This window comes from Spermophilus citellus (assembly GCF_964194105.1).
Source record: "Spermophilus citellus genome assembly, chromosome: 1".
Taxonomy (NCBI): domain Eukaryota; kingdom Metazoa; phylum Chordata; class Mammalia; order Rodentia; family Sciuridae; genus Spermophilus; species Spermophilus citellus.
The window spans coordinates 13,874,665-13,898,918 of record NC_138182.1 but is presented as its reverse complement, the minus strand read 5'-3'; the positions used below and the strand labels follow the sequence as shown (position 1 = coordinate 13,898,918).

At 42.9% G+C, this 24,254-nt stretch overlaps 1 protein-coding gene across 6 annotated transcripts in view; it reads left to right on the top strand.

Moving 5' to 3' along the window:
* Window positions 1-24,254, top strand: part of MBNL2 (muscleblind like splicing regulator 2) — a 151,611-nt gene that overhangs the window by 31,777 nt on the left and 95,580 nt on the right. For 4 of the 6 annotated variants that reach the window (XM_081286038.1, XM_081286041.1, XM_081286043.1 and 1 more), the window contains exon 2: window positions 16,652-17,393. In XM_081286038.1, coding sequence (XP_081142164.1) covers window positions 17,220-17,393 — 174 coding nt within the window. In that variant the 5' untranslated portion in view covers window positions 16,652-17,219. Of the gene's footprint in view, window positions 1-2,881; window positions 2,982-16,651; window positions 17,394-24,254 lie in introns of all 6 variants that reach the window. The other 2 variants (XM_081286039.1, XM_081286040.1) reach the window with 2 other exon arrangements.

Genomic DNA, 24,254 nt, shown 5'->3' with positions numbered 1-24,254 from the left:
AGACTTATTTTAATGAGTAAAATGTTGTGCTAGGCGCGGTAGCACACGCCTGAAATCCCAGAGGCTGAGGCAGGAGGATCATGATTTCAAAGCCAGCCTCAACAAAAGTTAGGTGCTAAGCAACTCAGTGAGTCACTCTCTCTAAATAAAAATACAAAATAGGGCTGGGGATGTGTCTCAGTGGTCAAGGGCCTCTGAGTTTAATTCCTAGTACCCACCCCGCAAAATGACCAAAAAAGTAATTTATATCCATATGTAGAGTTTTTACTCCAATCATGACAATTATTTCACGTTTCATCTTTAGTGAAAAAGAGAACTGTATTAGCAAAATAGCGCTTAAATACAAAAATGTATCATTGCATGATCAATTTGCTTTTTCATACATAGAGTTAATGACAAAAAATACACTTCAGCCATTGGAATATGCAAAGCTCCAAAGTCAATAGCCACGTGATAATCTGCATGCCAGAAAAGGGTATTTTTCAGACTGTACCTGTTCACCCCCCACCCCCATTTTATCCTGTCAGGTTGGTTTTATTCAAGCCATTGGTTCTCTCAGAGAAAGGGGTCAGACCAGTTTGAAGAACTAGCAGCCTTAGAAGAGCAATTGAAGTATGCAGGTGGGAACTTGGATGATAAAATCGTTTTGGAAATAATGAACAAGTAACTTGAGAGTTTGTCTTGAGGGTGGTATCGCAGGTTATGCCAGGTTATTAATTTTCCAGCTCAGCAGTATGCCTCTTGAAAAAAAAAAAAAAAAACTTAAAGGGAAACGAATATGTTTTTGAAAGAAATGCATTGGGTAGACCGGAATTACAGAACTGAATGAAGTCCACAGGCCAGTGACCTGAGAAGCAAAGCTCCTTACATTTAAATAAGAACTGTGTGCTTAAAAAAAAAAAAAAAAACTGCAAAATAGCTAGAAATGATAGTTGTGCTGAGCACACTAAAATGGATGTCTAAAGGTTTCTTGGCCATCTCCATAATCCAAAGCACTGGCCCAGGGTGTTTGTGGAAATGGAAACTTATGTAAATAAGGAGCTTGCCTCCTACGTGGGGTGTGGGCATCAGCTTTGACATCAAGCTCCTCCCTTGGCAGGATTTAGGGAGCATTGCCCCATCCCTCAGTTTCCCTGTCCATAAAATGGGAAGAAATGTGCTCGCCATCCCAGAGTCTGCTCGCCACCAGCAGAATAGCCTGTCGCTGGGATTTTCCTTTCTCCCTGTTTCTCTGTTGCACTCCTTAAAGTGGTGGCCCCTTGTTACCATGGTGACACAGCACAGGGTGACGTTGCTTAGAAATAATGACAAGTGGTGGCAGCAGGGAGGCAGAGGGGGCGGTGATCAGCCTCTGAGGAGGGCCTGGTCTGGGCGGAGAGGCGACAGAAGGAGCTGTTCCAGGAGCACAGGGCTCTCGCGGGGAGGACTGGCTGCCCTGCTGCCGCCTCCCGTGGTGGCACTGGGTGGCCTGGCTACGCCCAGGCGTCCCTGGGCTCACAAGTTATAGAATCCGTACTTTGTTGCCACGGTTATTTTATTGCTTGGAGCTCGGGCTTTAAACACATAAATATTTGTTGTTGATTTCAATATCTAGCAGTTATAGCTCAATTTCCTGAAAGATAAGAGCAGCCGTTGACTAAGACCCATTTCTGTAGGCCACTGCGTGCTTGTGGCTTGAGTCACTCCTCATCCATGGCAATGGAAAGGTATGGCAGGAAATTGGTTTATTCATTTATTTATTTATTTTTACTTCTAAGGTGAGTGAAACCACAACAAAACAAACTCTTGTTCGAATAAACCGGCCTCTCCCGGGCCCTACAGCCTGGGCTTGGCTTTTCTGCCATGTCAGATGCTGGGCTGCGGGCAGGGAGTCTTCTGCTAGAGGCTTTCTGGGTCCCAGGTCTCCTGAAGCCGCAGCACCTTCAAGCCCCACGTCCCCAGCACCTCTGGGCTGGGGTGGCTATGTTCCGCAGGATAGTGGGGGTGGGGCTGGCTGTGGGACCAGGCCAAGAGCAGGAAGGTTCTTCCAGCAGAGCATCTCTGAACGTCCTCAGTCACTGATCACAAACCTGGAGAGACCCCTGGCCAGACCTCAGGGGACCGGGCCAGAGGGAGGCCTGTTTTCTCTGGCCCTCTGCAGAGACCTGTTAACGCCCTGAGGTTCTGTGCAGTGGGGGACCAAGTGGCCCAGAGTGGGTGTCTACTTGTGGAGGACCCAGGGCCGAGGGATGGCCTTACTAAGGAGCATCTTCATAGCCGCTCAGGCCCTGGGCAGCTGTTTCTGCTGACAGCCTTGGGAGCCTTAGCTGCTCCATTCAGAAAGTGGGAGACCCTCCTTCTACGGTGGGACCACAGCGGCCCCCACCCCTGCACCGCGGTGACTAGGCAGGGTCTAGGTACAGCAGCAGCATTCTGTATACTGGGCCAGCGGGAGAGAAAATGTGGGTAAGGACAATTCAGCCTCCGAGGCACCCAGACCTGTGGCCTTTGTGCACCTGGGGCTGAAGCACCCCACACCCAGCCCCTTCATCCCTGGCCCTTCCAGGGTGCTTTTCAAGGTAGGAGTGCCCCAGGCACAAACCCGGCCACCCCTCCCTTCCTGGACCCACTTTTGATCTGCCCCTCTGTGTGTGCGCTCTGGAGCAGGAACAAAATGGCCTCCACAAATGTCCCCCTCCCCTGGTACTGACGCTCCCTCACAATCCCACAGCTCAAAAGGCTGCTAACGAATCTAGGCCAAACCCAGCCGAGCTGATAAGATTTCCAGAAGAGTTCCTAAAAATATATTTCTCCTTAAATCAGCCTTGCCAATCACAGTTACAATCACAGAACTTTAGGGACAGAAGTGGCTTTCAAAATTGCTGAACCCCTTCCTTTTTAGAGCTAAGAAGCAGGAGTCCCAGAGAGCTTGAAATAATAGAAGAACAACAACGGCGGAGAAATATCTCAAGTCACATCAGGAAGACAGAGCAAAGCGAACCGTAAGGACAGGCGCCAACCCTGAGCTTGCACCATACTCACACATTTATTTGTCCATTCATCCACTCACTCCTTCAGCAAGTATTTGTTGAGTGGCTACTAAGTCCCAAAGTTATGTGTTACTCTGGATGACAGGGATAGCGACAGACTCTGCACTCACACACATTACATTCTGGTTGGGGGAGAAAGTGAACAGATAGACAAGTAATGATGAGTGTCGAGTAATGATATGAAGTTGGGAGGAAAGGAAAGCAGGATGAGGCAGAGTGGGGAGGTGGGACTGATGCAATATTACATCAGGAAAGGCCTCCCTATAGGCCGACATCCAAGCCATGTGACTGTCTGGGAAAGGAGTTTTCCCAGTGGAGAGAACAGTAAGGTTAAACCTCCAAGGTAGGACGGACATGCCTGGCTGCCCAAGGACCAGCTGAAGTCCAGGGTGGCTAAAGGGGAGTAAGCACAGAAAGAAGTGGTCAGAGAAGGTAAGAGGCCAACCACGGAGGTCAGCGGAGATCAGCGTAGTGTAGGCCACAGGCAGGCTCCTGACTTTCACACCCAGTGAGGTTCCTGGGCAGGGAGCTGAGCTGATCTGATTACATGTCCAAGGCTCCCTCGGGATAATTTGTCCAGATGTGCCTGAGGGGGGAGAGGAATGGGAGGCTGGCTGGGAGGCCGCTGGCCTAACCCAGGGGAGGGATGAAGGTGGCCATGTGGGGGTACGAAGCAGCCAGATTCCTATCAGGAAGGTAGGGCCCTGGATGTAGGGAGGGCATCAGAACAAAGGAAGGGGGCAGGTTTGGAGTCGCCACTCACTGAAGCTACAGCACTACAGGAGCGTGGGTTTAATAGCATAGAACTGGGCAAAGGAGGGGTTAAGGTGGGTTTGAGGCAAATGGCCTGCATTCCAGCCACCCGCAGCCCTGCTCCCTACTGTGTGCTAACCTCCTCCTTCCCCAGTCAACAGGCCACCGGCCCCAGGCCACCGTGCTTGCTCTCATCTTTATTACCTTTCACCTTAAGAACATTATCTCAAAGAGCTCTCAGCAAATGTTTGTTCTAAGCTCTCCCCAGTCTTATCTCACCATTAAAGATGCTGACTCCAGGGTGATCCATCAGTGGGCTCTTCCCTCTGTCTCTTCCTCTCCTGATACCTGTGTGGACTTCCTCCTGTACCTTCTGTGCAGTCCCCATCTCCACAGAAGGGAATCCCTGGCTCTTCAGCCCTGTGCAGAGAATTCCGACTGTGAACAGCCCCGGCCCTCTTGGTGGAGACCCACCTCTGACTTTGTCCAGTGCTGTCCATGCGCACACATGGTAAGAGAGCCGGGGCGTCACAGGACAGCAGACTCAGAACAGCCCTCCACCACCTCCTCAGCTGCAGTCCCTCCCATGGGCCCTCCCCAGACCTCTGGCCTTTTTTTTTTTAATTGTCCCGTGTCCAAGGCCTTGACCTTTGAAATGGGCATCTCCTTGGCTCTGCTCCTGCTCTCGGCTAGCCAAGTGTAGATGAAGAAAGCCACAAAGCCGTAACCATCCATTTCAGAACAAATTCCTGAGCTTCTGAGGAAGCTGAGTCTTCTGGGCCCCTTGATGTTCTGGGCCTTTATTTCCCTCTGGGGTCCTGTTCCTGAGGTCTCTGCAGGGCTGCAGCCCTGTCTGCGTGCCGGGGCAGGTAGAAAGTGTCCTTGATTGAGGTGGCAGGGGCTTGAGGCAGGAGCTGCCCAGGCTTCATGTCCTGCTGTGTCACTTCAGGGCAGGCTGTGGCCCCTTCACGCCTTCTTTCCATTCCCAGAGCCGGCAATGAGCAGGTTATCTTCTGGCCTCCGTTGGAGCTGGGGATCTAGTCCTTCCTCCCTCCATTCAAGAAGAAAGGGTCCTGGGAGGGGCGAGGAATGAGGCATCCCTGCGCCTCCATGAGCAAGTTGAGGTCCTGGAGGGGCGGTCAGAGCCTGCCTGCCCTCACAGCCAGACAGAAGCACCCCAGACTCACCCCCAGCTGCCCCTGCCTCACCCCCCGGCAGCGCACCACGGAAACCACCACGAAAACCACCACGAAGATCACTTCCCCCGCTGGATGAGGACTTCCTCCTCACACAGCTCATAGCCACTAAGGGGCATGTCCTCCCAACAGGGGGCTTTCTTGGCTACTCCCTCCTCTTGAAACTGGCCCTTTTGCACCATCCAGATGCTCTTCCAGGTTTCCTTGTTCTTTTCCTGTGGTTCGGTTCGTTCTTCTTTCTGTCACCTCTAAATGACTAAATGAACTTGACCCTGTCCAGGTCTTCCTCTTTTCCCTCCTAGATTTATATGTATACATACAGACATGCTGTCTTGCGCTCGCTCTCTCTCTCTCTCTCTCTGCTCTCAGGGGGAACTTCCTCCAGTGTGGGGGGGTCCTGTCCATACTCTTCCAGTGCCACTCAGTGTCTTCAGGACCCGTTAGACTGATGTTTTACACCAGAGTCTGCTAAGGCAGCCTGAAACCCGACATCCCTATTCTCAATGGGGATCAGGCCACATTTGCATATTTTTGCATATATGCTTTGCATATTTACACCAATTTTTATAATTTCTGAATAGTCTTAATAAAGTTGAATTTTTTAAGAGTGCAGCAACGTGGAAACTGAAGCAAGACTATTGAACTAGTTAGGAACGTCATGAGGAATTAATTGCTGGGCATTTTGAAAAGCCACGATGCTAGCCACACCTGTGTGACTGTATGTGTGCCTGTCAAAAGTGCCACATCCTTATAGGCACCAGCTTCTGACTACTTCATACCGTTTTCTGATATATTTGGGTAAGCATTGAAAACTTCAACTATATATTATTTATCTTAGAAAATGGTTTTCCTTTGATATCTTAATTATTTACCGCTATCTATACATTGATTTTTTTTTTCAATGTAAGTTCATGGGCTGTACTGTTCATTGCTCTTATTTGGTGATAATTAAAGTTGTGCTATAAAATTTTTGTCAAAAAAGGGAGTATTGACATTTGTAGGCATACAGGCAGATGAAATAACCACTAGGCTGGTGGGGGGGCAGGAGAGTGTGTGTTAGAGTTCAGCTGAGAAGCAGTTCTGTGGCCAGTGAAGGAAATGAGAGTTTTAACAAAGATTTCTCTGGGAGCACAGGGCTAGATTTCAGCCTGCAGCACAGTCATGTACTGTCATCCAGGAAATGGTAAGTGCTGTGTCACTCTTAAATGTTGCCTAATCCAATTGCTTTTATTCTATTAACAGTGTCTCCTAACTGATTTATAAGTATTTGGATAGAAAACACAAACATGGTGGAAAAACATAATTTGAATACAAATATGTGCTGAATATATTCTATCTGGCTGTAGTTTCAAGTGTATATTTAGAAAATTTCTCTTTTCTAATTAAAGATGGGATTTCTATCTCTGCACATTCCTGGAGTCAGTTATGAAAATAGATTAGAATTTTTCACATATTAAAATGAGCCCTGGATTTTATAATTTTTTTCCACTTGTACTGTAAGATAAAGGATATAGGGAAAATATGTCTAGTTGGGAAGTTTTCCTTTGTTGTGGAATATTGACCTTTCTGTCCCATTGTATGACCTTGGGTGTCTGTGTTTTATTTCCCCATGGAAATGTATTTGAAGATGTTCAAAAGAATCAGGTGCCTGTGACATGAGGACACCATTGCCTGGTCTAATTCTTCCCTCTCTTGAAATGAGCATTTTGAGTTGGTTGTACAATAGCATTTATTAAAGTTTCTCTAACTTGCATTCCAGAAGGGACTTTGAGGCTTGGTAGACAGAACTTTTCTACTTCCTTTCACTACCTTCATTGACTTTGAAGAGAATTATATCTGTTAGCCAGCAAAAATTTTTCCACCCGTCATGCGTGTGTCTGTGAGTGTGTGCCCAGATGGACAGGGGTGACCAGTGACATGGCTTTTGAAATATCCAACAATCAAGATAAAGTTCCTAACAAGTTAAAGTTTGGTCTTGCCTCAGCATACACACTGGTTGTGTTCCTGAAAACTTCAGTCATACTAAGACCGTTCAGATTTTGAGAAATAAAAATGAAACTTGAGGTGGATATCTTTGAAGAACTAATGTTGATTCCGGTTAGATGCCACAGAAAGAACATTTGTAATCTACTACTAAATATGTTCCGGTTGCAGTATGTATAGCTATGGCTTAGACATGACTATCTCCTTGATAATAAGCAAGAAAACTGCAGCTCAGAAAGGCTAGGAACCCTCATACAGCTATTCAGAGGTGAAGGAGGGACTAGAATACAGGGTTGAAAAGTTGGTTCTTATCCCTAAGCCCAGTAGAACTTGCAAAGCACCATTTGATGTCACTTTTCAATAAATCAAAAAGAAACCAATACAGAAGGGTCTAGAAAGAACAACCCTTTTGAAGATATCATTTCTGTTGTCCTCCTCACTCTTTCTTATTGATAGGCTGATCAGGTTCTTTACTACTTTTGCAGGGCAATCTCTACACTGTATTTTTCTCGGTCCTGTGGGAAGGCTCCAGTTAGAACCTCTTCTCCACAACTGTGATTAGTGATTACGGGGCAGTGTTACACCCCACTCCTGGAGGTCAAGTGGCTCTCAGCACCAGTGCTTCAGCAGGCGGCTCCGCCAGGGCCCTCTCCATCCAGGCGTCTGCCTCCCATAGGCTCAGGATGTGGCCATGCCATTGATTGGCGGAGAGAGCACATTGAGAGTTATTTTAAATTGGGCTCTAGAAATAGAGGTGAGGATGCTCAAACATCAGGTCCCTCCCGGGAAGGCACATTTATTTTTTTAAAAATATGTTTATGAATAATTTTTCATATTTAAGAATTTAAATATCAATATAGGAAACCCAAAGAGTCTAAAAATGAGAAGTAGGGAGGTCAAGGAGATAAGGGTTCTTTCTTGTAATTAGATTTATGCAAAATAAAATTAAAGACCTCCTATGAATTACTTAATGGAGAATGAGTCCTTGACTTTCTGACACAGGAATTGGTTTGCTTTGCAAAGATCCTTTAATCGGCTCTCTGGGAGGCTCATGTCTGGCACGCAGCGAAGATACCAGAGCTGACCAGAGTAAACCCAGAGAGGCGAGCTGTGTGTGCGTTGCAGAGATAGTTCCCTTAAGGCGGTTTTTGGATTTTGATCAGTCTCAGTCTCAAGATGGAACACAATTGATGTTTTTCCCTTCAAAAATGTACAGGCAATCTCAAAGTATTGGTGCAATGGGACACCTGGCTCCACAACCGGAACTTGTCTGAGGATGTGGAATGGAGGGCCATCTCCTCTCCTGGTAGAATGAAGAGCCAAAGCTTCCAAACTTGCTTGGCTGCATAATTGAGCTACTGTCAAAGAATGTGAGCGGGCAAATCTTTCACACAGTCAAAAGCCACAGCTTTCTGGAAATTTAACACCTACAAGAGTTTTAAATATATTTTAAAAAATGAAGTGTCATGTAAGTAAAGACCTTAAAAATCATCAGGATTACTTTGCAGAGTTGAGTAGCCAGGCCTTTGTCATTTCTGGAATTGCCACAGAACCTCATGTCTTTTTCTGTTTGCTTAATTATTGTTGGTGCTTTAATCTTATATGCGTTAGTGAGACTCAGGGTGACACATTTGCACATAACATAATTTGATCCCTTCATCCCCCAGTCCCTCACTTTGGTCTCTGCTCCTCCTTTGCCAACCTCCTTTTCCTACCTTTCTGGTGTCTCTTCTATTTCCATGAGATGACATTCTTCCTTTTTTCTCTCTAGCTTCCACATATGAGAGAGAGAACGTACAACCCTTGGCTTTCTGAATCTGGCTTCTTTCACTGAACAGGATGCTAGTGCCATCCATTTTCCTGCAGATGACATAATTTTGTTCTTCTCTATGTCCCCTCATTCTTTATCCTTGAACTTCAGTCCTGTCTTTCCTTTAAAGACAGTAAGGCAGTGAGCCTGGGTATTTTTTATAGCGTGCTCTGTCTGAGAAGATGGGCAGTCTACAAAGCAGCCCTCTGACTGAGGACCAAGCTGCTGCTCACCAAAGGCCATCAGTCCCTTTAAAGTGATCCTCTGTCAGGCAGGGGTTCACAAAGCCAAGCCCCACCCACCCCTACCAAAGGCTTGCTGCATTCTGAGTGGAGTCTTTAAAAGGACTATGTATGATCTGTTTTGTGCTTGTTAGGAACGTCATATGATCTGTTTTCTAATTCTTATGGAAAAGTCTTAGCTGGGACAAACCTCAGGTGCTTTCAGTTCATTTGGTTTTATTTTGTTTTACTGATCAGACACAGCCACAGGGGGAAGCCTCTGGCAGCCTTCCTGCGATTACTTAGGTGGGCATCAGTGTCTGAAGACCCTACAGGCAACCCCAGAGAGGCCATCTTTGTTTTTTTTCCAGCAATGCCCAGGTTGCCCGGCATAGAGCAGGGCAGCAAGGGGTGCTGATTATGGTGATTCTCGAATGTATGCATCAGTCATCCCGGAGTCCTGTTTAAAACAAGATTGCTGGGGCTCCGTCCTAGAGTTTCTGATGCAGAAATTCTGGGGTGAAGTCTGAGGATCTATACTTCTGCCAAGCTCCCAGGGGATGACCCACCCCCAGCTGGAGCACTGGGCTCTGACAGTCACTGTGCTGAGCGTTCTGGCTTTTGAGGCTCACATCATCACTCACATTGGGGCAGCTGCTCACCTTCAACCTGCTAGGCAGCAGGATAAGCCAAGGGCAGCTGCTAGAAGGTTCCTACAGCTAATACTGAAATTCCCTACTCAGAGCATTATTCCTTTAGCTAAGAATTTAGTTTTTATAGAAATGAGAATGTTCTTTAGAAGAGGACCAGGAGTTCACTCAACAAACATGTATGGAGTGCATTCTACAGACCAGGCACAGAGCTGAGCTCTGGAGACTCAAAAATAACAACCGAAGTCTGTTTCACACACAGAGCAAACTCTCTAGGAGTTTACATTGGGGGTAGGGAAAGCAGTTGGATAAATTAATATTTACAGTCCTTGTGAATTAAGGAATAATGATATCTGTTTAAAAATAATTACCAGGTGGTGTTAAGAGATGGGATATAAGAGAAGGAATCAACAGTGGCTGAAGGCAGGCAGAGGAGGGAGAGCTGAGTCAGGATGCAGGGGGGGACAGCTTGCCAGGTATGACTCAGCACAACCTTCAAGGGCCAGCTCCTCTCCTGTCCCATGCCAGGGCTTAGGGATGCAGCACGTTTCTGAACACTAGCAGAGGTGGCAGGAAGGGCAGGCTAAAGGAGAAACTAATACCAGAGAAAAAATGAGGGCAGCCACTTCCAAATCTCTCCCAGGTTCTGCATGGGAAGGGGCTAGGTAGGGAAGGGTGGTCTGGGATGTTGGAAATAAAACTGAAGAAGTCAATAGGAAGAGAGGAGAGGAAGGTCGATGGAAACAAAGTAGCAGATCTGAAGGATGAACTCATTTAGAGATCTGACTATATCAGGAGGAATCAAGCCAGTAGGACTGTGTGAATCGTATGAGATGATAAGTGTTATCATATAACATGATCCACTATAGTAACCATTTACCAACTCTGTGCATTCCTTAAATAAGCTACCAACTGTCGCGTCTACCCGCCGGCAGGAATGACGACAACAAACAGGATTCTTCTCTAGCACGCTTTATTGGGAGCTTCCATTATGGTTCGATGAGAGAAAGGACCCTGAGCCCGAAAAGACCACCCCTAATATACTAGAGCCGCGGCTTAAGTCTCATGTGATTGGACAAAAGCGCATAGCAACACAGCAGCAGCCAATAAGGCAAGGAATTCAGCACTGGCGCCCAGAGCCAGGAAGTACAGGTCAACTGGTTCTTACCAGCTTTTACTGGTTCTTAGAACACTCAGTACATTATCATATCGGCTCGCTCCGGAACTGGCCGACCACAAAGCACTGAGTTATTGTCCAAGAACTAAGCCAACACCCACATAAGGCAGCACAGCAAAATGGCTCTCCACAACCAACGTCAAATATACACAATGAAGCTTCTTAAAAATAAAAAAAGACATTAGAAAAATGAAAGCGCAAGCAACCCAGTGAGAGTTTAACAGAAAGAATTGGTAAATATAGAATTAATATCTATTCTGCAGCCCTAGGAACCTCTCTGTGGCTTCCCCTGGGCTACAGAATAGACAAGAGGGTTGTGGCAGATAAGGGGCCTTGGCTCTATACAGTCAAACCTTTGACCTCCAAGTCATTGCCTTGCTCCCAAGGACAAGTACACCCTAGTCAGAGTCCTGGTCCTCCCTACAGAACTGCTGTAGAGAGAAGGAAGCCCGAAAGTAGATTCTGTCAATAGATATTTATAGAGCAACTCTTTGTACCACCTTGCATTGGGACAAGTTTTTACAGAGTACTCAGACAGTTCCCCTATTGGTCCTTCATGGTAGCAACCATGCCAATGTAGGCAGGGAGTATTATCAACACTTTACAGGTGAAGAAGGGGGATCTCAGAGACATTGACTTACCAAGGATAAATGACAAGGAACCTTGGCAAAATAAGGGCTTAGGACTTTCTACCTTCCCAGAAAGTTCTCTATTGGTTGATAGGCTAAGATATCACCGTCAACAGAAGTATAAATGTGAACGTATATAATTCTGAATTTTCTAGTGGTAAAAAGGAGCAGGTGAGATTAATTGCAATAAATCATAGAATTTTCAGGGAAATGGATTGCATTAGAGCAGATTATGCTAAGTGAAGCTAGCCAAGCCCTAAAAAACAAATGCCAAATGTCTTCTTTGATATAAAGAGAGCAACTAAGAACAGAACAGGAAGGAAGAGCATGAGGAAAAGACTAACAGTAAACAAAGACGAATGGGGGGAGAGAAAGGGAGAGAGAAGGGAAAGCATATGGAAATGGTAGGAGACCTTCAATGATACACAAAATTATAAGAGGTTATAAGGGGCAAGGGGGAGGGGGAAAAAGGAGAGAGAATTGAACAACAGCAGAGGAGGTAGAGAGGGAAGATGGGAGGGGAGGGGAGGGGAGGGGGGATAATAGGGGATAGGAAAGGTAGCAGAATACAACAGTCACTAATATGCCATTATGTAATAATGTGAGTATGTAACAGATGTGATTCTGCAATCTGTATTTGGGGTAAAAATGGGAGTTCAAAACCCAATTGAGTCTAATGTATGAAAGATGATATATCATGAGCTCTGTAATGTTTTGAACAATCAATTAAAAAAAAGAAGGACTTATAAAAAAAAAAGATTTCACCTAAAAGTTAAAATATTATCCATTTACCCAATACATAAGATATTAATAAGATATCATCGAATTCTTCAGATTTGGTGTATATTTCACACTTAAGGCTTATCTTAATTTGGATGCGAAATTTTCATTAGAAATACTTGACATGTTTAGATTTTATATTGATTACAATAGAAACGTAGGCTACATACTCAAGGTGGCCCAATCATATGTGAAAGTTTCTGATAACTGAACTGAGGTTCAGGTTTAATTAGTGAAGAATAAAGATTTACAATGATTTACTTAGTCCCTCTAATGGAATAGCCACAGGTAGCAGGTGGCTGTGTCACCTGAGCCATCGCCCTTCTTCCCAGGAACTTGCAGACTGGCAGAACCAGGGTTTCCTTAGGCTCATGCTCTTGACAATATGTGCGGCTTTGGTCTTCCCCATTCTTACCTGTTTTCCTTGCTCATCTCCTTCAGAGGCCTCACCCTCATCTAATTCAAGTCTGCTCTCTCTTCCTGGTCCCCAGAGCTCCCTGCCTGTCCTCACTTGTGACTGCGCGGGGGAGGCAGTGCCCCTGATAACCGGCTTCAGACCTTAGGCCAGGAACAGAGAACGAGCTGGGAGAAAGAGTGGATGCTCCAGAGGACACCATAGCTATGGGTTTGCGTGTGACAGTATGCACACCCTTTTCCTCCCAGGACTTAACTTTGACTTACAAGTGACTGGGCCGTCAGAAAGCTTGGTTGCCCCTATTCTTAAATGCAAGCTTATATTAATGTTTTATACATGGAATCTAAAAATATTGAACTTGCAGAAGCAGAGAGTAGAATGTTAGTTACCCGAGCCTGGGGGTCAGGTGCTGGTCCAAAGACATAAATATCAGACAGGAGGAATCAGCTCAAGGAATCTATTGTGTATTATGGTGACCGTGGTTCATAACGAGGCATTGTATTCTTGAAAATTGCTAAGAGAGTAGATTTTAAGTTTTCTTACCACAAAAAAATACAAGAATGTGAGAGAATACTTATGTTCATTGGCCTGAAAATCTACAATGTACACACATTTCAAAACATTGTGTTACACTTGATAAAAACATAGTATTGTGTCAATTAAATAAGCAGTATTTTTTAAAGGCACATTTGTCTTGATAGAGCCTGGCTCTCAATTTATGGTTGGATTTTTATTGTAACTAGAAATGGAAATCTGTTTCTCTAGGTGTGTGGGGGGGAGTATAAGCTAGTGGACTGGATGGAAAGCATAGCCCTGCGTGGTTTTTAGGAATAGCTGAGCAGCCATTCAAGCCGCCCGGGCATATGTTTGCCTACTTCCTTCCTACACCTGACGTGTGTCTTTGAGATGAGCTTGTACTGTGACCTACCTAGGACTCCGAGAGTATATGTGGCATTTTGCAAATATGGATGAAGCCCCCATGTGGTTCGTGGCCCATCTCCCTGACACAGGCACAGCACTTCCTTGGCGCTCACTGCTCTCCTCTTTGTTCTCCGTGGGGGTTGGAGGCGGGTGAGGCGGAGAGGAGGCAGGTCCAGGCTGGTCTATGAAACCTGAGCCGGAGTGAATTTGACTATTAAACTCACCTTCTTAAGATCCCAGACTTAAGCTCGTTGGTGTAGCTGCAGTGAACACACACCACCCAGCAGACAAGCCGGAGCCCGCCTGGCTCCCTCAGATATTTTATAATTGAAGTTCGATGTGCGTCACAGCTCTCAACGCTGACAGCTTCCTTAAGCGCACTGACGTCTATAACTTTTACAAACAAGTAAAACAACTGGGGATGAAGTAGCCTTCCCCACCAGCAGCAGGAGAAGTCTTGCTAAATAAACAGGCCATGATCAGATAAGCTGGAGAGCTACCATAGGGGTTCCTGCCCTGTCCGTGGCTGATGAGACACAGGAGTGCTCGAAAGCCAGGGAAAGGCCTGTTTGACAGTAGAATTAATCGCACATAACTTTCCTAGCCTTGTATTGGAATACACGACCAGGGTAACTCCGCATCGTGTACAACCACAAGAGTGGGATCCTAAATAAAATAAGTTATCCTCTATGTATGTAGAATTTGCCAAAATACATTCTACTGTCTTGTATAACTAAAAAGAATAAGTAATTTTTTTAAAAAGCCTGTTAGGCTTGGTTTCCCCACAGTTAACTGAATCTAATTGATCTGGGACCCCCCCATCCACCCTTTTTCAGGAAACACTTGAGAACCACTTAAGAGTTATCACTCTCTAAACTAACTTGGACACAGTCATGCGTCACTTAATGATGGAATGCATTCAGATAAGTGTGTCATTAGGTGACTTCATCGTTGTGCAAACGTCATAGAATGTCCTTAATGACCTGGAAGGGGCAGGTCATCACTGGATGTGGTCTTGTGATACAATCAAGAGATGTGTGAAAGTATGAGGTGTTTGAGGATTCTGGTGGCATAACACAGCATGCTGTGTTACAATAAATATTTTTTATAAGTTGAAGGAATACACTTTAAAATAATGATTATAGCATATTCAATCCATAAAACGGTAACATCGTCATTTATTATCATTATCAAGTATTAATGACTGTACATAATTATATGTGCTATGCTTTTACAGCTGGTATGCAGTAGGTTCACATCATCATCACACCAACACATGAGAAATGTCTTAAGCAGGATTTTTTAAAAATTTAATTTGTTATATGCGACAGCAGAATGCATTACAATTCAGAATACACATATAGAGCACAACTCTGGTTGTACACAAAGTAGAGTCACATCCCTCGTGTCTTCATACATGTACTTAGAGTAATGATGACCATCGCATTCCACTGTCTTTCCTACCCCCTGCCCCTTCCCTTTCTCTCCCTCCCCTTTGCCCTTTCTAGAGTTCATCTAATCCTCCCGTGCTCCACCCGCCCCCAACCCCATTATGAATCAGCATCCTTAAATCAGAGAAAACATTCGGCATTTGGTTTTTTGGGATTGGCTAACTTGACTTAGCATTATATTCTCTGATTCCATCCATTTACCTGCAAATGCCATGATTTTATCCTCTTTTATTGCTGAGTAATATTCCATTGTGTATATATACCACAGTTTCTTTATCCATCCATCAACTGAAGGGTATCTAGGTTGGTTCCACAGTTTAGCTATTGTGTGTGGATTGTGCTTCTATAAACATTGATGTGGCTGTGTCCCTGTAGTACACTGTTTTTAAGTCCTTTGGGTATTGTCCGAGGAGTGGGATAGCTGGGTCAAATGGTGGTTCCATTCCCAGTTTTCCAAGGATTCTCCACACTGTTAAGCAGGATTTTTTAGCTCTACTATAATATCATTGGACCACTGTATGTGTGGTCTGTTGACTGGAATGTCATTACGACTATCATCAACTTCCAATCTTCACTCAGCTCTCATTACCTACACATTAATGTGGTATACATAACTTGCCTTATGTATTTGCTCCGATATCAAGGCCAAGCAAATATATAAGGTAGTTTATGTCATATACACTTATTGAAGTTGATCAACTTTACTTATTCATGCTTGTATTAGTAATCTTAAATTTTTAATGTTTAATAATTTTTATGATCCTTGAAAAAAGTAAGAAAAGCAAAATGCGCTGACTTTGGAAATCCAAACTAATTACATTTTCTGTTCTAAATGTGGTTTAACTCCAGCATCCCATACAAGAGAGCATTTTTAGATTGTGACTTGGTTAAAAATGAAACTGAACTCAACTAAAATGAACTTTTATTCATGCATTTGGTCTTCATTAAATTGGTCGGTAAACATTTCTTGAGGTTCTAATAGAATCTAGGAGCTAAGGGTTTTGGGATACAGAAAAGGAAAACTCTAAGAATAGTCCTTACCCTAGGAGTACCTACAACATGAGTGAAGATGAATACTGAACAGGTACTAACAGGAGAGGAAGCAGGAAGAGAGCAGAGAATAAATATCAGGTGGCTCCTACCTACATCCATCTGGAAGTTGGAATCTCTGTACAAACTGGGAAGAGCATAAGGAATAAGGAGCCCATGTTCCATCCAAAATGACAATATCTTCATTATGTAGGAGAGGCACTTCCCAAATAATTGTTTATAGCCTCCCCAACAATAAAACCCATGGCCTAAATGTGAAATTAATTGAGAGCCACAGTTCTAATACACTGTTTTGGCGATTAAGCACATTAGATTGAATTGTTTCAGAAGGCCTAATTATTGTGTCTGCCACACTCGTCTGTTTGAGTCATTCCTAACTTTTGGACTGCTGCCTAGATCACTCTGCAATACAGTTTCAGTTGTGTGTTCTTCTTTTTTAAATGCACAACTTTCCTTACTCTACTCAAACCTCCAAGCTCTAACCTGCACTTTTACAATTTCTAGAAAAGAGCTAAATAGTTTGTTCAAGGGTCAATGCCATTGAGTTTGGGTATGAGTTGATTTTTTTTTTAATTATGTTTTGCAGGTTCATGATTTAAAAGTGCCTGTGGGAAGTTCCTTTTGCTGAAAACTTCGGCCTGGGAGAGCTTTTCATTTCTTGACGCTGACGTTATGAGTGGATGAAGATACCTCCGTTGTCTGACTTTGCCAATTGTTTAATTTCAGAGTTTACAAAGGAAGAAGGAAAGCTAAATTATGAACATCTGAGAGGCCTCTTTTCCAGCATCATCTACAGCTGTGAGTGTCAGAACTAACTATTTCCCAAGGAGTGCCATGATATTGAAGTCACTTTATTAAAAAGCTGTTGTATCTTCAAAACCATCAAGAGACTGGGATGTCAAGAGCCAGAGATGACACTGAGAGTGGTTTTATTGCGGCCCACAGTCTTCAGGTGGGGCATTTTGATTGATGAGTGACTCCTGCTGATAAGTCCTCTCGTCACCATTTCCTGGATCGGACTTCATTAGGCAATTTATCACTTACCTTCAGACTTCCATGTGGGAGTTTTCACAACAGTAGTTTTGGAATCATTGGGACTTGGATTGATTTCACCACTTCACAGACACTAACGGAGCCCACAGTACTCTCTCACCATGGCTTTGAACGTTGCTCCTGTCAGAGATACAAAGTGGCTGACGTTAGAGGTGTGCAGACAGTTCCAGAGAGGAACCTGCTCCCGCTCCGATGAAGAATGCAAATTCGCTCACCCCCCAAAAAGCTGCCAGGTTGAAAATGGAAGAGTGATTGCCTGCTTTGACTCCCTCAAGGTAAGAGAATGTGTTTCACTTGTTGTTTCAAAGCCACATTGGGCTTCCAAAACAGAGTGCTTTACCTTGCACTTTTACAGAAAGTGAACAACCACTTTTAGATTCTGTTTTCTTGACTGTGGTGACTTTGGGAAGTTTTCACTCAAATTTGTTCATATCAGACACATATAAATTTTTTACACATCTATGTTTAAATTAAAAATACATGATGGTGTATTTCTGGTCTGGCATGACATTCATGTACCCAAGAGTTTTAAATCAAAGTCAGGCTTGTGACAACTGAAGATAAATATTTTATTAACGTTTGATCTTCCGGAGGTTATGTAAAGGTGAAGAAATTGAATGTGTCACTTTCATGTGCCAGTTACTCTGACTTACATCTGGAAGAATTTTCTATTCTTGGGGTTCTCTTTCTTGACCAAGGGCTTCCTAAAATGCTTCTCAACCTGGCTTTCAATCTCTTGCAGAACAGTTTATGGCTCATAGAAATTAAATACGCACTTAATGCTTGGGAATCTGCCATCTGTCTGTGAGTTATATAACAAAAGCCATGAATGGTATGCAGGTGACACCCTTGATGAGCTCATGTCTGGTAGGGACATACATCAGCAAATAACTGCTGTGAAAGAAGAAAGGCATGTGCCTCACAGGAGGAGCAGAGGACTCTCCCCTGGGAGTCCACAGAGGACAGCTGGTTTCCCACATTTCAAGAGATGATTTTGGAGGTTGGCCCACCTGGGTTGTGTACTGAAAGATCTAGTTGAAAGAAGTGGTATGATTTTGCCCAGAAAGCATCGAGGTTTATTTAGCCTTAAAATTAGGGTACTTTGAATTCCAGATCATCTCAGCCTGTCCTAAGGGCATAATGATGTTGTTCTAAATAGAACCAAGTATGATAAACAGCTTAAAAACAGCTTAATATTTCCATCTCTGCAAGTCCTCAATAAGCTTACCTATCAGTTAACAAAAATTTATTTATGCTCTTGATATATGACTTGAGAACGTCTGTGCTGTGAGTTTACACAACAGTGACCTTGGCTTCTCTTTGGTTATTGAAGGGACTGGGCATGCATTTGGAGGATTTCATCTCATGTCAAAAATTATGTCTTAAAAGACTTATAAATCAAAATGTGTAACTCTAACTCTTAGAAATGTAAGACTTCCAAGATATATTTATGTATCTTCTAAAGGGAAACTTTGTCTATACTAAAAGCAGAAAAATACATCAATAGCTTGACAGAAATCTTTCAAAGGTAAAAATTTGACAAATTAGACGTATTATCTACATCATGAGCTGAAACTATTCTCTTTTTATCATAAAAGCTTATTAGACTAGACTAAAATGAAAGCGAGTAGATGGAGTAATCCCAATTCATATACACTGTGCCAATGTAAGCTCACTGTACATTAGTATTTATTTTGCCTTTAGTCAAAGAAGTAAAGGTAGTCTGATTTGCCTCCATGATTGTCAACAATGGGAACATTCACCACAAAAGCAATGTAGATTTAAGCTGAATCACAAAAGTTTCAAGATACGGAAACAGGTCAGAGAGGAGAAATGAATTTTCCAAGTCATTCATAATTCTTTCATTTTATTAATTGAAACCTTCTCTGTCTGGATATTGAATATTAACTATCATGATTTTTTTAGTTTCTTAGAGCTCTTTATTGTTTAAATCTAGTAGGGAATGTTGGGAAAATATTCCCGACCCATTAATACCACATATTTCTTGAATATCAACCGGGTAAAACGTTCCAACAAAGGTCTTGATCTGCATAATTCTTTACATTTCTGTGGATTCACCAGCTGCACACTTGTTGGAGGAGTCCAATCCCTGGAGCAAGGAATGTGAACAGTCATGTTCAGCATAAAAAGTGTGAATCAAGCCATGAGCATATTGAACTCTATTCACGTAAAATTTATTTTGGGAAGTGTCCAGTAGGCCCATGCTCAAGAGTGGAAGTAAGCCTGGTTGTACATTGCCTCAAGTTCTTGGTCACTTTTAGAACTATAGAATTTCAACTTACTTCATTTGAATGGGATATTACAGATTTTTAAAGTTGTCAAATTGAAAAAAAAAGTAAAAAGAGCCTACAGGAAGAGGAGTAAGTCGGACCTGAGTCTATAAACACCTGCTGGGCCTTGGGTGGTTTCACAAAGTGGAGAATATGCACCAGCAAAAATAGCTGAAGCGTGTGTTGTCAATAGCATCACTCTCATATTCACTCTGCAAGTTTGTTTATATGATCAGAAGCCCTGGCAACCAGACCAACAAGTTAGAAGAACCAAAATTAGTAGCCAAAAAGAAAAATAATGATGATGATAACTGTGAAGCTATTTAACTTCATTACAGGTTGAACATCCCTAATCCATCCATCTGCAATCCAAAATGCTCCAAAATCTGAAACTTTTTGATCACCAACATGATGCCCCATGTGGACACTTCCAAACATGACCTCATTATGGGTAGCACTTGAAATTCAAATGTATATTTATTTAAATATTCTCTAACATTATCTTCAGGCCATGTGTATGGGTGTTTAAAAAGCATAAATGATTTTTGTGTTTAGGCTTGGGTCCCATCTCTAAGGTAGCTCATTGTGTATATGCAAACATACCATACTTGGACAACTCCAAATCTGAAACACCCCTCGTCCTGAGCATTTTGGGTAAGGGATATTCAATCTGTGTATTAAAATAGATAGTGTTGCTCAGGGGAGCCAGACTAGGTCAGAATGGGTCCAACAGACCTTGATGAATCCTGGCTGGGACAGGCCAGCTCTATAATTTGAGATAAGTTGTTCTATCTCCTTAATTTCTGTGTCCTCTTATGTAAAACTGTTAGAATTCTCACTTCATAAGGTTACCTCAAGGACTACCTGGCCCACCACATCCCATGTTTTAACCCAGGGCTGGACGTGTTAGGGATGGCCGTGTTGAGTCCTTCCCTTGGTAATGTATCCCAGTTCAGCCACTAATTGCAATGACTGGCTTTAAATGAAGGTGTATCCAACTCTTCATATGTTCAAACTCAGAATCGACTGAATGGGTGGTAACCCCCAGTCTTATGAGTTATTCACAACATTAGAAGAACTGGGATGTGAGGCAAGTGCCATTTTTGTTGTTATTTATTACAATATATTTTCTATGAATGCCATGAGGGATTAATTGGTATTTGTGACTGGGAGAGAATCTGTTGGCCTGTAAATATAGGGATGACTCAATTGTGAGCCTTTTGCCTTGTTGTTATTAGTTATTTGTATCTATGAATGAAATTCCCAGGAGTACATGCTGAAACAAATTTTGGTTGTTGGAAAAATTTTGTTGAGGTCTTTGGTAAGGGAATTGTGCATGTAAAAATGTTTTTATAAAAGAACATTTAGAAACATAGAAGAGTTCTTACAGTGGTATTTGTACATTACTCATAACTTGACAAAATGCACATTGTTTCATGAACAAGAAACTCCCTTGTAGCCAAGGCATCCACCAAGTGAAAACCCATCTCACATGGCTCTACCGTCCATAAAACATTTCCCCTCATAGTTGAAATATTTGATATTTTTTTTCTTTCCAGATTCTTTTTCTTGTAACCAATAGGAATTAATCTGGACTATTTTGCAAACAGAAACATCTGGAAAGAAACACATGAATTAACTTCAATGCCTATCGAGATTAAAGGTTTCATTACTTACCACTCTCATTTTGAATGTATTGCTTTAAACATTCAAATTCAAACTCAGCTTAAGAAAATGAAGCCATTTTAAAAATCAGATTGCTAATTTTGGTGGAAAATACTTGGTGCATTTGGGGGAAATTATTTAGACACCATTTAGAAATGTAGACATAACATTTCTTAATAAAAGTCAGCTCAGAGAAAGACAGTGTGATTCTCTTAACACCTCAGTCAGGATGACGTCGCGTCTCTGTCCGAGGATCTTTCCGATGGCTTTTTGTCTCGCACAGAGACCAGCAGGACAAGATTGGCTTGGCCCGCCTGCCGTTGGCACAGAGTTGCTTCCTCCCCCAACCACCTGACTTTATTTTTACTGCTGCCCTCATCTGGTCCCTTCCAGGCCCCCAGGTCCTTGCTGTCCCTCAATATGCCCAGAGGCTTCACCTCTGGGTGTTTGTACTTGGTCTTGGCTCTGCTTGGAATATTCTTGCCTCAGTTAAATGAACAGCTTGTCCTCTCATTTCCTTCAGGCCTCTGATAAAAAAAAAAAAATACCCACTCATTAGTGAAACTTTTCTGCCATCCTTTATTCAAAGAGTGATATGAGCTGCACCTGGTCAGAATTGTGCCTGTTGGGATCCAGAGCCAAGGTCAGTGTCATACACATAATAGGTGCTTAATAAATATTGGTCGAATGGTAGAGCATGTTCATCAGGCAAGTATCCATGCCTCACACAGGGCTGCAGTTCCCGAATTCATGGGGTGGGGGTTGCACTTTAGGGGACCATTGCCTTTCTTATCACAGTCTTCTATGTGATCAACACCCCTGGAGCTGTATGGTACATAACCCATGCAATAAGGTGCTATGGCCCTGTTGTTGGTATACCAGTAGATTTCAAAACCAGGGAGCTCAGTGCAGGAATTTGAAGGTACAGGTGTGACTCTCAGAGTGTAGTGCAACATTGAAAAATTGACAAGTAAATCATTCGATTTTCTCTGCAGGGTAATTTGAGCTGCATGTGATGGAGAAACCGCTTTTTCCTACTCTGTTTCTAAATTTCCAAGATGAAAAATAGAAGTTTTTGCTCATTTATGTATGGGAAGATGGCTATAAGCTCATGGCAAATAAAATTTAGTCAGTATTTGTGGATGACAGTTTCAAAATTGAAAGTGATATACATGAGGTATTTTGTGGCAATCACTTGCAGAATTGCCTGAATATTTTCTAAATTATACATCTGATGTGCAAATGTAATCTCAGACAAATTTTTCATTATTGATAGTAATCACTGCAGTCATGTAGAACTTAGTACATGTGAACATAGGTTCAAACATCTAAGCAATCCAACTTGTAATGGTGAAGAAGGAGCCTGACCCCAGGTATGTGTGGCTCCAAAGCTGGCTCCATCCATCCCTCCTGCTAACTCCTCTTACAGAATAAATCATTGATGTAATTAATTGTAAAATTCCTAATAGCTTAATAACATTCATGTTTAACACGTTTAGCATATTGAAGTGCAAAAAAATTCTAAAATAGAAGGGCTCAGGAGTAAACCTGTTTAGGTTTTTAGAAATGCAAATATTTTAAAAAGAGAAAGTGCAAGAGAAAGCAAGGCACATGTTTCTATGTCTGTATATAAATATTTTTCATCATTGATAGTAATTACTAGGTTTTTTTTGCATGTATGTGTAAATTGTATTTATTTACTTCTACGTCTGTATATAAATATTATGCCATCACTTACTAGATCTCTTCAGCTAAAATGTCCTTGGTCTGAGGTTTGGCCATGTGTCCATCCACGTGATTCTGGAACGTACTCTCCTGCTACTGCTTCCCAGGGGGTTCTCCTTGTCCTTTACATCTTCAGTTCTCCTCTGACTTTACCTCCAATGCCACCGCTCCCCTCCTGTGCTTCCTAGCTGTGGGGGTTCTCTGAGGCTGGTCCTTCCTCTTTCAAACCCAGTCATCAGCTCTGCAAGTTCATCTGTGTTTGTATGTTCACTTCCCACCTCTGCCAGTGAATCCCAGTCTGGTTGTGGGCCCTTTCTGGCCACCTCCTGGGATCTAAGTGCCCCCTGAACATCCCCATCTGGATGGCCACTGTCACCTCCAGGTCAATATATCGAAAGCCCAACTCCTCGTTCTCCCCCCACCTCAGCCTCCACCCTGCCTACTCAATGCCTTCCTCCCCAGGCCCCAAACTTGAACATGACCTGGACTCTTAGTCTTTCTATTGTAGTTTTCTTGTTCTGGTTGTAGATGTCTAACATCTTGAGGAGTTAATCAAAGCTGTGGAATCTTTGCCCAGAAAACTACCCATAATTACAGGTTATTTCAAACAATCTCAAGGTCTTAGGGGTTTCTTGTTTCCATTTGAAAGCCATGAATAGACTGTAGATTAGGAAACCCTCATCTAAAAAGAAGCCTGAACCAGTAAAGTGGGACGAGAAGGCCAGAGGGTCACTACAGGTACCATTTGGTTATTTCATTAATTTGCCTGGAACCAAGATCAGCAGCACATTCCTCCAGCACTCACGATATTCTCTGCTAAGGAGCAACATTAAAATTTCAGGACAAGAGGACCATTGCTCCCTGTGTAAGAGCAGGTGGAATCAAGTGGTCTGTTTTTTGGGTACATATGTAAATTTTATTTATGAGTAAGTGAGCCACAAGCTCCAAGTATGAATCTTAGAAACAAGTGTTCATTATGAAGACAAAGATAACAACCCTCAAGGTCCAAATGCTAGTTACTTACTATCTGTTCATATAAAAAGACAGGGTAAGTATACCTCTAACCCATATCAAATGTATAGCACATTATTACATAACATATTGTTATCACATCTCATCTATTAATGACATTTACATGATAAACCTCATAAAAATCATAAAATATTTGGTAAACCAAAGTTATTGAAAGATAAAGGCAGACATGGTGTAAGAAGAAAGAAATGATAGACACGTGGACCTTAAGATGGCAGGAAACAACAACAAAAACCTCTAAAATATTTCAGAAAAGTTAATGGATAGTAGATTTGGAATAGTTTAAAATCAGAACAAATCTCTCTGGAAGCATATCCTTAAATTCTGAAGTTTGGACAATTCTTAGGAATAGATGGTAAATGGTAATGAATGATTTTTATCAATGGACAGTTTCAGAGAAGTCCAGATACTTACCAAGGACAC